The 17,016-nt window shown below is 42.9% G+C and overlaps 2 protein-coding genes across 2 annotated transcripts in view; one reads left to right on the forward strand and one right to left on the reverse strand.

Annotated features, from left to right (window-relative positions):
• The first annotated feature begins 3,431 nt into the window (after positions 1-3,431).
• On the forward strand, positions 3,432-5,339 carry chst1 (carbohydrate (keratan sulfate Gal-6) sulfotransferase 1). The gene has a single exon (XM_053631306.1). It carries the CDS (start codon positions 4,074-4,076, stop codon positions 5,337-5,339), a length of 1,266 nt encoding a protein of 421 aa, XP_053487281.1. The 5' UTR covers positions 3,432-4,073.
• A 1,812-nt stretch (positions 5,340-7,151) lies between these two features.
• zgc:101566 (Transmembrane protein 263-B-like) overlaps positions 7,152-17,016 on the reverse strand; it is a 56,944-nt gene continuing 47,079 nt past the window's right edge. Inside the window, exon 3 of the mRNA XM_053631307.1 lies at positions 7,152-10,166. Coding sequence (XP_053487282.1) covers positions 9,886-10,166 — 281 coding nt within the window. The 3' untranslated portion in view covers positions 7,152-9,885. The remainder of the gene's footprint in view (positions 10,167-17,016) is intronic.

The following is a 17,016-nucleotide window of genomic DNA, read 5'->3' on the forward strand; positions in this document are numbered from 1 at the left end:
ATCCTCCCGTGTAGTTCTGGGCTGATTCCTCACTGTTCTCATGATCATTGCAACTCCACGAGGTGAGATCTTGCATGGAGCCCCAGGCCGAGGGAGATTGACAGTTCTTTTGTGTTTCTTCCATTTGCGAATAATCGCACCAACTGTTGTCCCCTTCTCACCAAGCTGCTTGGCAATGGTCTTGTAGCCCATTCCAGACTTGTGTAGGTCTACAGTCTTGTCCCTGACATCCTTGGAGAGCTCTTTGGTCTTGGCCATGGGGGAGAGTTTGGAATATGACTGATTGATTGCTTCTGTGGACAGGTGTCTTTTATACAGGTAAGAAACTGAGATTAGGAGCACTCCCTTTAAGAGTGTGCTCCTAATCTCAGCTCGTTACCTGTATAAAAGACACCTGGGAGCCAGAAATCTTTCTGATTGAGAGGGGGTCAAATACTTATTTCCCTCATTAAAATGCAAATTAATTTATAAAATTTTTGACATGCGTTTTTCTGGATTTTTTTGTTGTTATTCTGTCTCTCACTGTTCAAATACAACTACCATTAAAATTATAGACTGATCATTTCTTTGTCAGTGGGCAAACGTACAAAATCAGCAGGGGATCAAATACTTTTTTCCCTCACTGTATGTGTTTCCGGTAGAATCTCAGCCAGCGACTTTACTTCCGTATAGCGCCTCACTACAGTGAAGTGTAGGCCTACTAGCATCAAAACTCTTTCATATGATTCATTTGACAAAGATTAAACTATAATAGTATTATTAGTATATATATATATATATATACACTAATATATATTTTGAGTTACATTACTATTATATATATGTATATATATATATATATATATATATATATATATATATATATATATATATATAATAGTAATGTAACTCAAAATATATATTTTGAAGCCCTTCTCCTTCACTACTGTTGGGTGTAACAGTTGACTGCTTCACCATGCGATTAACATCATTCATGGTAATCTGGAGAAGCTCTTGTAAACAGCGAGTGTATAAAAAATAAATAAATAAATAACGCGGAAGCGATCGTGCATAGAGTATATATAACTTGGTAAACTGGGATATCATATGCATATGGTAGCTAATACTTGGGAGGGGGAAAATAAAATGAAAAAGACATAGAAACATTTGTACCTCTTGAAAATGGACAGCAAGCAAGCCCCTGACAGCGGTGTAACACTGCAGCTTCCCTCTGGATTAATTGATTATTTTCCAATTCAGTGACATGAAGATTATCACAAGGTAAGACTTGGCTATATTGTTATTGTTTGTTGTTCATTTATAGAACAGTGTTACGAAACAGGAGGTGTTGCAGATGCAGATCAAAGTCTTTATTCAAATACTTCAAGCAATAAACAAGCAAATGCGGTCTAGGAGAATCTGGCTTTAAACATGATCACTGGATACAAGGCAGGAAACAGAACAGGACACTTTAACAAGACCGCTTAGCATGCGTCGCGTATTCACACTCATTCATCTACTAACGCAACCATCTACGAATAATACTGCGCGAAGTGCACAGCAACACGAGGGGTTTAAATAATCAACATACTCAAACTAAAATACAGACACCTGGGGTAAATTAAGACACACCCTTGAACATGAACCAATGCTTAAACAAGGAGATAATCAAAACAAACAATGGCGCGTGTCCATACACAAAAATCTCGTGCACACACGCACTCAGAAGCCGTGCCGTGCCGTGCCATCTGCCGGCGAGGGCGTAACAAACAGCACTTTTCCACTGGGTGATAGAAACACATGCCTTCAGATGCATCACGTTGTGATATTTGCTGCTGCAGCACATACTGCTAGGGAATGAATGAATGAGGAATGAGTAGAAAAATGTGGTGTTTGATGCTGTCATGTGGGGTAGAAAAGAGAGAACATAATCTGGAATGCCAAACCAAAATGACTTTTTCACAAGTCACTGTCTTCAAGTCCAAGTCAAGTCTCGAGTCAGTTGTTCACGAGTCCAGTCACAGGCCATTTTTTTTTTTGGCGACTTAAGCGTGACTCAAGTCCAAGTCGCAGAGTCGAGTTTCCATTGCTGCTCATGCAAAAGATTGCACTCTAGCGCCACCATTGGGCTGATCTGGGAAGATCGCGAAGTAGTGGGAGGGTGTACTACCTGCTGAGAAGAAGAAGAAGAAGAAAAAGCCCTAACAACTATAATAGGTAATTGTTAGGTAATTCCAGTACCTTCGATGTTGGACCCCTAAAATCATAATATATATATATAAATTCAGTTTTTAAGACAAGCTATACCATGTATTGATTACATGATTCATTGGGAAGGGAAATTAGAAAATAGTTTTGTGAATTAGCTAAACACCCCCTCCCAAAATGCCCGAATGTATCTGGCACTCTGGGTAAGACAGAATGAAAACTTGCCTCCTGTTTTTCACCTCTCCTCTGACTCACGAGATCGTTGTTTCAGAGTGGGAGGAGCCTGCATGCGTCCTTATAGGGGTTTGAGGTGGTTTTGACGGGGAGCTCGCGCAGCGCAGTCCCACGCCTCACTTTACCACACACTCAGGCACTGTCTCGCTCGCGCCTCACTTCGGCACGCGCACTCCAACCTCCATCCATCCATCCATCCATCCTTCCACCCACCCATCACGCGCGAGGAGAAATCAACAATTTGAAGCTTTCAGGACTGAGAGAGACAGGTGCTGCGCGCGCGTAATCATTTTTATCTTTAACCTTTTACCCGAGCGTTATTTTATTACTAGTTTTGTTTGTTTGTTTGTTTGTTTGTTCCAGTCTGGAGAAATGCATGTCTGATATCATTTCGTTGTGGGCCGTCAGGACGGATTACAGCATGATTTTTATTCATATGGACAAATCTTCGCATCTCTCCGACCTGCTATAACAACATAGCCTAGACACCGGAAACAGTCATATTTTAGCTCATACACCTTCTCCTCTTCGCACTAACTTCAATAGGCAAGTAAAACAACTAACCCTTTTATTCATTATTCTTTCCCCCCTTCTAACCTGCCATTCTCCGCAGCTGTCTGTGGCTCAATTCCAATTCTTTCTTTCTGTTTTCTGTAGTGCACTACATAGGGTGCAGAACGCTGTTAACTCATACCCCGCGCAGAGCACTTATATAGGGAGCACGCAGCCATTTGAGATCAGACCTCTCGTTTATTTATTTTGCGTTCTCCAAGGGTAGCTAATTCCGTTACACTGCGGTAAAAATAATAATAATAATAATACTGCTGCAAATGGTTGGCTACATAACCCATAAAATAGGAATATTTATTGACCCTTGGTTTTTTCACTATATGCATGGTCCACACTGCTTGTACAGTATATGCAGTAGCTATTAAGCGTTACAAAACCTCTCCACAGGTGCTTGAAGTCACATCATTGAAGGGTCTTTGAAGAAATCTGGCAGGCAGGACCTCTCCACTTTAATTGTAGAGCAAAACACACACACACACACACACACACACACACAAATCTTTATTTATTTATTTATTTATTTTTACGAAAATGGTGCAGCTCTGCTCCCCAGTAGGTTATATCTCAAGAGTGTATATTTTAGAGTGCTTTCAAAATGTTGCAAATATGTGCAACATGCAGCTGGTATCAGTCACTGAGGGGTTTATAGGAACAAATTTTTTAAGTAGGCTAGGCTAGTCTAATTAATCTTTCCTTGCTTGTTAGTGGGGCACATACACAGCTAAATCCCCTGTGTTGAATTAACTCTGTGTTAGATTAATACCTGCGGTGTCAACCCCCCCCCCCCCCACATTTTTATCATTCCTGAGTCCTATAATATGCAATAACATATTCCTAGACTAATTAATGGCCGGAAGAGGGTTATACAGTACTGTCAGCATTAATATAGACTGTAATGTTGCAGAGTCGTGTGCAATTTCACACTTATCATTTGTTGAATTTGTTTGTGTGTTTAATCAAGTAAAACGTGACAGATGTTTTTACGCTCCTCTGTTTGTTAATCACTTTCTGTTTCCCCTCAGCTGCCCCTTCGCCGATGGGCTCCGAATCAGACTGCATCATCTAAATGAAGTTCCTCAGCCATGCAATGTTCCTGGAAGGCTGTGATTCTGCTCGGCCTGGCGTCCATCGCCATCCAGTACACAGCGATAAGGACGTTCACGTCCGAGCCCTTTCAGATCTGCCCCGTGCCGAGCTCGGTAAACTGCAGCCTGGCTCAGGAACCGGAGACGTTCGACCGCTTCTGCGATGACTTCCCTTATTTCCCATACAACGCCTCCAGAGCCAAGACTCACATTCTCATTCTGGCCACAACTCGCAGCGGCTCGTCTTTCGCCGGCCAGCTCTTCAACCAGCATACGGACGTGTTCTATTTATTCGAGCCGCTCTATCACGTACAGAATGCCCTGCTTCCTCACCTCACTCACAGCAGGTACACTTCAGATCGCAGGGTTATGCTTGGAGCAAGCCGTGACCTTTTGCGCAGCTTATACCACTGCGACCTGTATTTCTTGGAGAGCTACATCAAACCTCTGCCTGCTAATCACACCACAGATAAGCTTTTCCGGCGAGGAGCGAGTCGGGCACTTTGCTCGCCACCTGCCTGCGATGCTTTCAACCTCAATGAGGTGAATATAGATGAGGGCGAGTGCGTGAGGAAGTGCACCCTCCTCAACCTGACCCTGGCGGCCGAGTCTTGCCGCGAAAGGCGACATGTGGCGATCAAGACGGTGCGAATCCCAGAAGTCGGAGATCTCCGCGCTCTAGTGGAGGATCCACGGCTCAACCTGAAGGTTGTCCAGCTGGTTAGGGACCCACGAGGCATCTTGGCATCAAGGATCGAGACTTTTAGAGATACGTATCGCCTCTGGAGGATCTGGAGGGCCACAGGGCGCAAACCATACAACCTCGACCTGAGCCAGATCATGACGGTATGTGATGACGTCTTGCGTTCCATTAACACAGCCTCTGAGCGTCCGGCATGGCTTCGTGGCCGCTACATGTTGGTGCGCTACGAGGATTTAGCGCGCCGGCCCCTCCAAAAGACCCGTGAGATCTACGACTTCCTTGGATTGACCATGGAGAAAGGGGTTGAGGAGTGGATTCGAAACAACACCAGAGGAAGCAACGAAGGTTTGGCAAAGCATAAATACAGTACTCTGAGGGACTCTGCTGCCAACGCTGAGAGCTGGAGGCTCAAGCTCTCGCACGACATCGTCGATTACACACAGACGGTATGTCAGCAGGTTTTAGAGGAGCTAGGCTACAGAGCTGTGAACTCGCCCGAGGAGCTCAAGAACTTGTCCCTTTCACTGATTGAGGACAAGACCTTTGCACCCTTTTTGTAGCGAGTGATCCCACCTACAACTGTTTTTCTACACTTCAACTGTTGCCTTAATTCGACACGTTTTGCACTATCAAGTTGGGAAATCGCCCGCAGTCACAGTAAAAACAGCACAAAAAACAAACCAACCAAAACATTCACTTGAGCTTGGAGTAGACTTGAGAATGACAGATGTGCTCATTATGTTTATCCGGCTATGAAGTCCCTGTATTCACCCCATCGCTTTGATAAAGGTGGATGTTTGTGGGTGGAGAACTCAAAAAACACATCCATGTGCTAAATAGAGGTCTGAAATGGTAACACCATGCAATAAACCTGTGAATGTCGCAGTCTCATTTTCTCAGCATTTCTCAATTACTACAGTCTGAAATATAATGCTGAAGTACAGTGCTTTATTGTATAGTTTTAACACAGAAACCTAGCTCCATTTTGTAAAACTAATCCCCCCCCCCACATTTTTCCTCCCCAGAAAGCATTAACCTTTTATTCAGCATTAATGCACACTAGGCATTTGACAGAAATCATATTTTCTCTTCATTTCCTCTTACCTTGCATCAGGAGGATTACAGACTCCAGTATGCATATTTACACAGTGCTGATGTAAACAGTCGAGTATCAGTGTAGATCTCTAATGGATCAAATGCAAATAGAAGACTCGCAGATTAGGAGCTTATAACATTTTTTGTGCAAATGGAAAAACTGCCAACATATTTAACACAGGCTACATATAATGAATCTAGATTTTTATGTTTTGTTTACAAATGCCACCCATCAGAAACGATAAAATGCACCAAACTGTAATTGTAATGAGATTAATGGCTCATTAGCACTTTTCATGATATACATGGCGATGCAGCAGGTAGGGTTTCTGCATCATAGCGCCTCAGTTTGATCCTGACTTCAGGTTACTGTGCATTTGTTTCCCATGTCCATGTGGGTTTCCTCCAGGTTCTCCGGTTTCCTCTCACCTCCCAAAAACATGCAGGTATGTATATCGACTAGTCTAAATTGCTCCGAGGTGTGAATGAGTGTGTGAATATATGTGTAGGGTGTGGTGCACTGTACAGGCGTCCTATCCAGAGTGTGTTCCCGCCTCACACACAGTGTTCCTGGTATAGACTCCGGATCCACTATGACCCTGACCAGCATAAAGCATTCACTGACGATGAATAAACGTGTCTCATTCTATACATAAGGCTTGGGGGCTGTCACAGCTGCCTGATATAATCTTCATTGTGTTTGTCTAAACTGTAGCTCAATGGTGAGGTCTGTTGATGCCCGAGCATGCATCAAGCGTAGAAATTGGGTCTGTGATTTCTAAAAATATTTTGAATAGGGTTCAATCCAAATCTCAATAATTCAAAAACAAGTGGGCTTACAACAACAACAACAGTTGTTGTTGTTATTCTTCTTTGTATTATTATTATGTCCACTGGGACCTAATGTGTTCTGTTGGTGGAAAGCTCAAGAATAAAAAGCTCTATGGCACCAATAAAGAGCCAGATTAACATTATACGCATTTAAATAATGAGCCTTATAATATTCAAATTTTTGGATTATTAACAAAATATTAATCTGTTCTGATGGGGACAGTTGAATTACAGTTAAAAGGGTTGAAAAAAAGTTTGAGAACCCCTTCTACCCTGCTACAGATGTCACAAAATATCACAACATGAACGAACCCCATCTGTATTTAATGTCATTTCTCATTTCTTGAAGTTGCAACCATTTTTTATATCTTGTAAAATGTACGAGCAAATATATAGATAGATAGATAGATAGATAGATAAATAAATAAGCAAGCAACAGACATCTCTAAAATACAGAATTGCTTTAATCGAAGAATACAGCATCAATTTAGCAAAAATAGTTCTATAATAGACAAAAAAATCTACTTTTCTAAAGTTCAGTTTAGAGTAACAGAGCCTCCAGCACAACAGCTCACTCACCAAAATCATGGAGATGGATAAAGACAGATGGATAAGACAGTTCAACAGCATACAGCAGAGGAGGGAGGAGCATGCAACACGTCATGAGAAGCTAGGAACTGTGCACACGAAAAAAAAGCAGACATATCAGATAAATACGAGTATGAAAAGACAGAAAGGAGGAGAAACTATTTAAAAAAAAAAAAAAAAAAAAAAAAAGTACCCTTAAACACATTGTGTAGAAGTTCTACGTAAACTCCGATGGATGGGAGAAAACATATTTTGAAAAATATATTGGTGCTGGATTTGTGGCCCAATTATCTCCCCTAACCATCATGGCAGGTCAATTTCAATATACTGTAACTACATCTCATTCCACATGGTCTACCTGATTTCTGTTGCATTTTCATGCATTACGATGCAAATCTTGTTGATGTGCCCTGCAGAGGGGACGGATTACTTAGAGCCTAACAGCTCAGTGATGAACTAAGCATCCCAAACCAAATTTCTCTCCAGATTAGATACAGAGTAAATGTGGTCTCTTGGTCTCCTGTAAACATGCCAGGACAATTTTGCTGATAAACGGCTATAAAAACGTAACACAATAAACTTAACACGTACCATGGTTGAGTAGATAGAGTTATATGTATGTAAATTACCAGAAATGATTCTCTTGCTTAAATGTAATCATTATGTAAGGCAACATATGATACAGAGCTAATTTCCTGTCAGAAGTAATTGCGTGTGAATGAAGTGGCAATTTTACGAATTACAAATCGATAGTCAAACTTATGCTACAGTAGTAAATCTGCAAGTTGCAAATCTTGGAACTGAAATTTCAGTACTACATTTATGATTCATTATTCCCATGTTTACATTCAGCTCATTCGGCTGACGCTTTTATCCAACTGAGACAGGATACAACAAAGCAGTTCAGGGTTAAGGGACTTGTTCAAGGGCCCAACAGTGGTAGTTTGGTTGTGCTAGGATTTGAACTCACAACCTTACGATCAGTAGCACAGTGACTTAACCACTGAGCTACGTCTCACTTTTTTCAGAAAACCAAAAGGCAGAAAGTCTTTGGGTAACATTTCAGCTATGAGCTGTCGAGCAACCTTATTGTACATAATAAACATTATTTGAGACTGAGTCTTTAATTTTTGCTCGATGAAGTGTTTAAAAACAAGGTGACTGCATTTTCTAGTGTTAGAGTCACAGTATAGGACACTGCACTCTATTATGCCCTGTTTCACATTCCCTCACATTCCTTATCTCGGAATTTTAACATCCCTAGTTCCTAATGACAGTCAGATGTAACAACCGTAAAATGTTTGTTAAAACACTTGTAATCCTTTTGGACGTGTAAACAGTAATTCATAAACGTACCTTTGTGACTCCTGATCGCAAAGAGAACATTGTAAAGACTTAAATTTGGATTTGTAACTGTAATGAAAGGATTGTATATGTGATACACTTGCAGATTTACTGATCTGATTAAAGATCTGTGGGTCACAAAATTATAATGTATAATACATACAACTACTTTTACAGTTAGTTTTTTTTTAAATCAGCTAGCCAGCCATGTAAGTGCTGCCCAGTGAGACCGGTACAGGTAATACGAGATCAACAATTAAAATGACGGGTTAGCCAATTATCACAATATGAAAATGTCGGGGTTGCATGGGAGTGTGATTTTCTTTTTTCTGTATGCAGTGTGAAGAATAATATTAGTGTCCATGACTGATGAAATGCATAGAAATGACATTCAGCGTCTCCTTATTCATTCATTGCTAATCTGAAAGAAAAATATCCCATTTAAAAGAAAATAATCATATAGCATTTGGCTCATGCGGCTCAGCAGTATTAGGGAACGTTAGTGTCACAACATTCCTTCATTCAGTCGAAGACACGACGTTTCAAGACAATAAATGCTCCGTGTCTGGAACATATACGCCTTTTTTGTTCATGAAAATGATCAACTACAGGATTTATACACAGCCTCTGATTAAAAGGGGTGCTCTCCAGGATTGGGACCTGCATGCATTTCGTTTTAGTTTCCTGACCCAGACATAATTAAATTAGGAAAATGATACAAATGTTTTGTGACACCTCCCTCCATCCCGCCCACAGAGAAGAGAGAGAAAAGAAAAAAACAACAAAAAAGAATTCCAGTAATACTTCGGTTTCACACTGGTTGGTCCTAATGTACAAATACGCCATATATTCACATTTGGTCTGTTTTTCTTAAGGATTGGACGTGCAATTCATAATGGATCTGTGATTTCCTTTCGTGTAAATGGAACGGTCCTGTCCCTCAACTATAATATTAGCAAAGCAAAAAAATAAACAAACAAAATAGAAACTATTAGACAAACAGTAGGAGAGCCCAATCAATCATCAAACCCACACCAGCAGTAAATGGAGAAGTTGCTCTTTTTTGCCATTTGTAGTGCTAACTGTGTTTGTAATGTCAGGCACAAGAGGGCAACTTCAGCCAGAAACATTGATCTTGATCAGCATCATGTACTGTTTGGTAATGCTTAAACCCAACAGAGTGACCATACACCTGCTCAGACAGTAACGGAAATGTCGACGTAAACGTGCACCAAGCCGTCAGCCATGCTAATCTGATTTGTCTTTCTTCTTCGTCGTGACTTTACTGGCCACGGCTGACCCAACCGCCCCGACTCCACCTGTTACCACGGAGACGCTGCCCTTGACCAATCCCACCCCGGCTGCTGGGACGCTCGTCACGGCTGTTTTGGTCAGCTCGAAGCTTTTGCTGCCCACCCAGGCCACTCCTCCAAGAGTGGCTCCCACTGCTCCTCTGGTCAGGTTAAAGAGGCCGCCTGTCATTCTCCAGACCACGCCCCCTTCACTCTTTGGATGGTCCTTGTCCAAATCTGTATAGAAGGAAAGTATAAATTAATCGATGAGATGCTGTTGAAGATTACTGATAGAGCACATTTCATTGATTTAAATCAGAGCTGTCCAAACATGATGTTGGAATGAGAGATGAAACAATATGACAAATTGCATGGTTGTTAACCACAAAACGTCAATGTTTTCCTAGTTGAAACACTTCACACTTTCAACAAAGCTCAACGACATTAAATTCAACACAACACTGTAGCAGCAGTAATAAAGTCTATTAAAGTCTCAACAAATAAGGTCTAAAGCTACATTTGCATTATAAGCTTCTTTGTACGAAGATTTTTTTTTTGGATCAAATCAAACCTGTATATCTTGAGGGTTCACATTTTTAACACATCTGTCTTTAATGTGAAAGTTATCAAAACGTCTCACACTCCTATACTTCAGTATCTATCCAATATCCATATTCTAAACCAAACCTGTGAAGGTGAATGAAATCCAGAGCTTATTTCTTGCCCAACAGAGGTTAATTAGCCATGTGATGCTAGAGCTTGCCCGTCAAAGTGACATCGAAATTTGCTTGCTGCCAAAATAAAAGGTCTGTATGACTTTGCAGCCTGCTCCCCGCTTTATAATTTCACTTTCTCCTGGTAATGAGGGAGGGAATGTAAAATTACCAGCCAAAAGTTTCCAGCTTGATATTTGGACTGGAGAAGAGAGATTAAAAACTTAGCTCAAGGACAGAACAGAAATGTCACAGTCTGCGGTTAAAAAAAAAAAAAGAAAAAAAAAGCCTGGAACACTATTGTGATGGCTCAATTTTTTTTTAATATTATTTTTTTAACCAGACACCAAAGTCTCACAAAAACAGGAGATAATTACACAGGAAATTAAGCAGTTGGACACCTTGCATTTATAACAAAATGCCAATAAATGTCAGTAATTACTTTAACATTTCAGGACATATTTAGTTTGTTTTGTAAAATATATTCAGACCCGTTTCTTAAGCTGTGGTGAAGAATGAGTTAATTCTGTGTGTAATGCAGCATACAAGAAACCATCTTTCACACAGAGAGTACTATTTAGCATAAAGTGAAGAACTCTTGCAGATGTATGCTAATCTAATCAGAATTCACGCAGCCGTATGGGAAATCTTTCCTGCTGTGATTTTTATCAGAAATCCACTGAGGTTGGACTTGGACAACATTAAAGTGGGTGTTGACTAAATCCTAAATCCCAACTTGGGACAAATGAGAAGCAGATGGACAATTAATATGTAATACATCAAACATTACACTGAGCTATGCAGAATACAACATGGTTTGATTTTTTCTATGCTTCTTATTGATATTCTTTTACTATACACAAACTACCTAGTTGTGTATCCACCTTTTACCCATCCACCATTCTACCAGTTCACTTAACATTCATCCATCCATCCATCCACCAACCCTTCCCACCCATCTATCTTTCCATCCATCTTAAAACTCACCCACTGACTCATTCATCCATTCCTCTCCCCTTCCATCCAGTCATCTTCCTTTCCATTCATCCATCACCTATTCACCCATCCATCCAATCCTCCAACTCTTCCTTCCACACACCCATCCATCAATCACCAACTGATTCATCCATCCACCCTCAACTTCCCACCTATCCATCCACTTATATTCTCAACCATTCACCCACCGACTTATTCTTCCATTCCTCTGCCCCTTCCATCCATCCACCATCCTTTCCAGTCATCCATCACCAACTAACCCATTCTTCCAATCTTCCACCCCTTCCTTCCATCCATCCAATCACCAACTGATTCATACTTCCACTCAACTTCCCACCAATCCATCCACCCACCTCACCCACTGACTCGGTCTTCAATTCCTCCACCTCTTCTTCAATCCAATCCTTCATTCCCTTCTTCATTCATTCCACCCATTCACCCATCAATCTTTCTTAAAAATGACTCACTTACTTATCCTTCCATTGCTCCATCCCTTCCATCTATCCACTCACTTTCTCATTTCATCCATCCATCTAACTATCCAGCCACACATCCAATGACCCACCTTCTCAATTCCTCCACCTCTTCCTTCCATCCATCAAAGCATCCACCCATTCAACCATCCATCCATGACTCACCAACTCAGCCCTCCATTCCTCCACCCATTCCATCAATCTATTCATCCACTCACCCACCTCTTCCTTCAATCCATCAAAGCATCCATTTACCTTCCCATCAAACACCAACTGAACCACCCTTCCATTCCTCCACCCATTCCTTCCATCCATCCACATTACTGGTAAACCTGCAGGGTGGTTTTTCCCCCAACCAGACCACAACCAGTTTCTCTTCAACCTGCTCAGAGTTTTACTTTCCCACCAAAAAAAAACAAACAAAAAAACAAAAACACAACAACCCAAAAACAAAAACCTTTTTTGGCCAGCTCTGTGAAATCTTTCACCTTCACATACTGTGTAATAGGCAGACCAGATTCAGTCCCACACACACCTCACGAAGCATCATCACCACCTCTGCTTCCGTTAATTCTTCTGGCACACTGTACCAGCAGACATGTGAACTGAATGCACTGAGCAATACAAAGCACTGCACCAGGGGGAGTAAACAAATCTGATATCTTTGCATGGGACCAAAATACTGATGGGGACACATTGTGCGTGTGCGTGCGTGTGTGTGTGTGTGTGTGATACAGAATCAACACACTGCCTTATATTTACTAAAAAGTCTCATTTGATAAATGGCACGATCAGCACAGTCTGAAAGAATATATTGTGATGCTGGAGTCTTCTCAATCCTTCAAAAATTTTAAATTGTTTTATATATTTATGCACCGGAGTGACTTCCAGACTCAACCACACCAAACGTGCGACAAACAGAAAACAGACGCGCACACACAAGTTCGTATTTCTGAAACACACCATTTTTTAAAATCTTTTCTTGCTACTTCACTGAACTCTTTCTGACCAACACATTCGAGCACAGTGGAATAGCAGGCACAGTCTGCGGGAGGTCAAAGTTGTTGAGCTGAGGAGAGGTGGGCCTGCTGTGTGGACGCTTCACTGCTCTCTCACTGGTGTTTACTGCATGCAGCGAGAATGAAAGCAGCAGGCAAACAAGTTTATTGCTAATAAGCGAAGCAGGGTCAGCTCATTTGTGTGTGCATCCTGTATCACATTAGTCTTGGTTTGCTTCTATTATGTTTGTAATTATGAGTGTGAAGTGACCTTGGGTTTTTGGAAAGAAACTACAGACTAGGTGTGTTTTTTCTGGCCTTGGACAGGCGGTCAGGCTTATACAACACATAAATCTGCTTTAAAAAAAAAAAAAATTAAATAAGGAGATTTACAATAAAACAAACCAAATGCGCAAGAGATGACACCTTACAACTGTTATAAAAGGTGTATATGTACACCTTCCACTTTATAACTGTTGTCATGGTTACACATCAGCATAGCACTCTTGCTCTAGTCTTGCTTTTATTTAACACACAAGTGTTAATGGCAGTCAATTACAAAGGGTCTAAAAGATATATCCTTCATATTAGAAGTCCTTGGGACGTAATTTAGAGTTTTGGCCAATGCCCTGTGTATTAAAAGATCTGCAGTGGCACTGTTTTTGTTGTTGTCTGTCGTAGCGACGAAGACCATTTTGTCATCAGAGATGATGCATGCGTAGATGGCTGGTCAGGCCAATCTTTGCACGGAAAAGGCCTATGGCAGGTAGGGCAGGGGGTGAGGTGGACGTCTCCTGGAGGGTTGCTGGCAAGGGTTTTTCCGGCTTGCCTCTTTCGTTTGGCTGCACCTGTCCGATTTGTCTCACACAGCAAAGAACCCTTGTGGATGGAGGAGCGCCGGGCGTCACAATCCATTGCAGTCTGTTCCCATTAGGCAGGATTGATGTTAAACGCTTTCAGTGAAACTTTGAGGGTATCTTTGAAGTGTTTCTTTTGGCCTCCTTGGCAACACTGACCTTGCTGGAGCTCGCCATAGAAGAATCTCTTTGGTAGACGCTGGTCTGTCATGCGTACCACATGTCCTGCCCAGTGTAGCTGGGTCATCATCAAGATGGTGAAGATGCTAGGGAGGCCTGCTTGATTGAGAACCACAGTGTCTGGGACTTTGTTCTGCCACTTGATGTCAAGGATTTTCCTGAGACTGGTGGTGTGAAAATGGTTCAGTTTCCTGGCATGACGTTGGTACACTGTCCACGTTTCGCATGCATACAGCTGTGTGGGGAGCACAACTGACCTGTACACTTTCAGCTTGGTCTGGATGATGATGCCTCTTTGGTTCCCGAAAGCTGAGCTGGCTCTCGCAATGCGGACGTTAACTTCGTCATCTATTGTGACATTTTGTGACAATGTGCTGCCGAGGTAGGTGAACTTGGTCATGTTTTCAGTCTCTGACCATTGACAGTGATGTCGGCCTTTGTATAGGGCTTCCCTGGGGCTGGCTGATGCATGACCTCATTCTTCTTGGTGCTGATGGTGAGAACCAAGTTTGTGCAGGTACTGGAGAACCTGTTAACACTGTGTTGCATGTCCGTTTCTGTGCTAGCGTTAAGGGCACAGTCATCAGCAAAGAGGAAGTCCCTGATGAGGTCTGTCGAAACCTTGGTTTTCGCTTGAAGTCTCCTGAGGCTGAACAGATTACCATCTGTGCGGTACTTGATGCCTATCCCAACATCACCGTCTCTAAAGGCGTCAGTCAGCATTGCGGAGAACATGAGGCTGAACAGGGTCGGCGCCAGGACACACCCCTGCTTGACGCCATTGGAAACTGGGAATGGCTGAGACACTCCTCCGTTGTCTTGGACTCTTGTCTGCATGCCATCATGGAACTGCTGCACCATGGCTATGAACTTCCTTGGGCATCCGTACTTGACCATGATTTTCCAAAGGCCTTCTCTGCTGACGATGTCAAAGGCCTTGGTCAGGTCGACGTAGGTAGAGAAGAGGTCGGCGTTCTGTTCCATACATTAGGTCGGCGTTCTGTTCCATACATTTCTCTTGTAGCTGTTGTGCTGCAAACACCATGTCGATGGTACCGCGCTCTTTCCGGAATCCACATTGGCTCTCTGGTAGAAGCCCTTGGTCGAGGTGAGCGTTCAGGCGGTTCAGCAGAACCCGGGCAAGAATCTTGCCTGCGATGGATAGTAATAATATGCCACGGTGGTTGTCGCAGGACTAGCGGTTCCCTTTGCTCTTGTACAAATGAATGATGAAGGCATCTTTGAAATCCTGGGGGATCGTCTCTTGTTGCCACATCAGTAGGAAGAGCTGATGAAGCCTCTGTATTAAAGCTGTGCCTCCTTCCTTGTAGACCTCTGCTGGGATGGAGTCTGAGCCGGGAGCTTTGCCACTGGAGAGGAGACGTATTGCTTTCTGAGTCTCAGAGTGGAGGTCCTCGTAGAACGTGGCCTTCACTTCCTCTGGGTTGGTCATGGTCGGAGCATAGCAGCTGATGACTGTAAGGTACTTTCTTCCAGACAGGAGGGGGAGTTTCATGGTCATGAGCCTGTCGTTGACTCCCTTGGGAAGGCCTGCCAACTTGCCAATCAGCGCTGATTTTGCTGCAAAGCCGACACCAGCATCACGGCGCTCGTCGTTGTCTCGACCACTCCAGAAAAAAGGTGTATCCAGAGCCCCTTTCACAAAGTTCACCTTTGCCTACGAGCTGGGTCTCACTCATGGCCGCAATGTCGATGTTGTATCTGAATAGTTAATTTGCTATCAGAGCGGTTCTCTTCTGGGGTCTGTCCGTGTCATGCCTGTCCATGAGAGTGCGCACATTCCATGCACCAAAGGTGAGAGGAACAATCCTCGTTTTCTTCTTTGTGTTTTGACCGCTGGATTAGGGCCCCCACCAGCCGCGGTAAGCTGGTTAGGGAACTTTTGGAGCAGGCAATGTTAGGGCACCTTTTCTAGCCCCTTCCTCATGCCTGGAGGTGAGCAGTGCAATCCTAAATAGGGCTGCTCAGTTGCTCAGGGGGCTGCCGGACTTGACTGCTGCACCATTTTGTGAAGAACGACCATATGGCCTGGGCCGCCTGTGTGCAGGGTTGCGGCTACGGCTGCCACTGTACCTACACCTGCCGCTTTGTCGCTTGCCTGTCGCCACAGGACTTGGAGATCGAGATGGATGGTAGATGACAAAATGACTTGCACGGTGACTTGGTTTAAAGTGAGGAAGAGTTGCGCATTTCGTCGACCTCACTCTCCTGCCCAAAACCAACTGGGTCCAGCAGCAAGACAAGGTCAAGATGGCTGGAGTCGGAGTTGAGTGCAGTGGATGACCTTGACGACCTTGGTGACTCGCCATGCTCTTAAAGCGCTCCACAACGCTTTGCTGGGAATCGCCTTTCTGCCTGTTGGTCGGTTTAGTGGTTCTTCCGCGCAGATTGTCGAGTCCAGCCTTTACTATTTACCCATAGCTGGGAGGCTCATGGAGGACGGGAGCGTCTGTCTTCCCGTGCAAGTCCTTATGACTTGCCCACTGGGATGTAATTTAGAGGTTTGGCCAATGCCCTGTGTATTAAAAGATCTGCAGTGGCACTGTTAACTAGCTAGCTACAACATAACGGTCGAGATAAATACAGCCAGCATGTAGCTACAAACGCATTCATGCCACAGTACATCCTCACACCCCTTCATTAAGTACAAGTTATCTGCTACAATAATATTTCAAATCATGGACACACACCTTTATGAAACAACACGACTTCAGTTAACCTAACTCTACTCTCAGCGACTATGACACGGAAGTCGGCTACAGCGGATACATCCGAATAATTTCCTGCTGGTTAGCTAATGATATCTACATTAGAATGTGACTAACATTAGAGAGCTAGCTAAGCACAGA

This window comes from Ictalurus furcatus, chromosome 8 (genome assembly GCF_023375685.1).
Source record: "Ictalurus furcatus strain D&B chromosome 8, Billie_1.0, whole genome shotgun sequence".
Taxonomy (NCBI): domain Eukaryota; kingdom Metazoa; phylum Chordata; class Actinopteri; order Siluriformes; family Ictaluridae; genus Ictalurus; species Ictalurus furcatus.

Bases quoted from the DNA above. Each gene is read 5' to 3' on its own strand.
- chst1 (XM_053631306.1), top strand. From the start codon at position 4,074: ATGCAATGTTCCTGGAAGGCTGTGATTCTGCTCGGCCTGGCGTCCATC.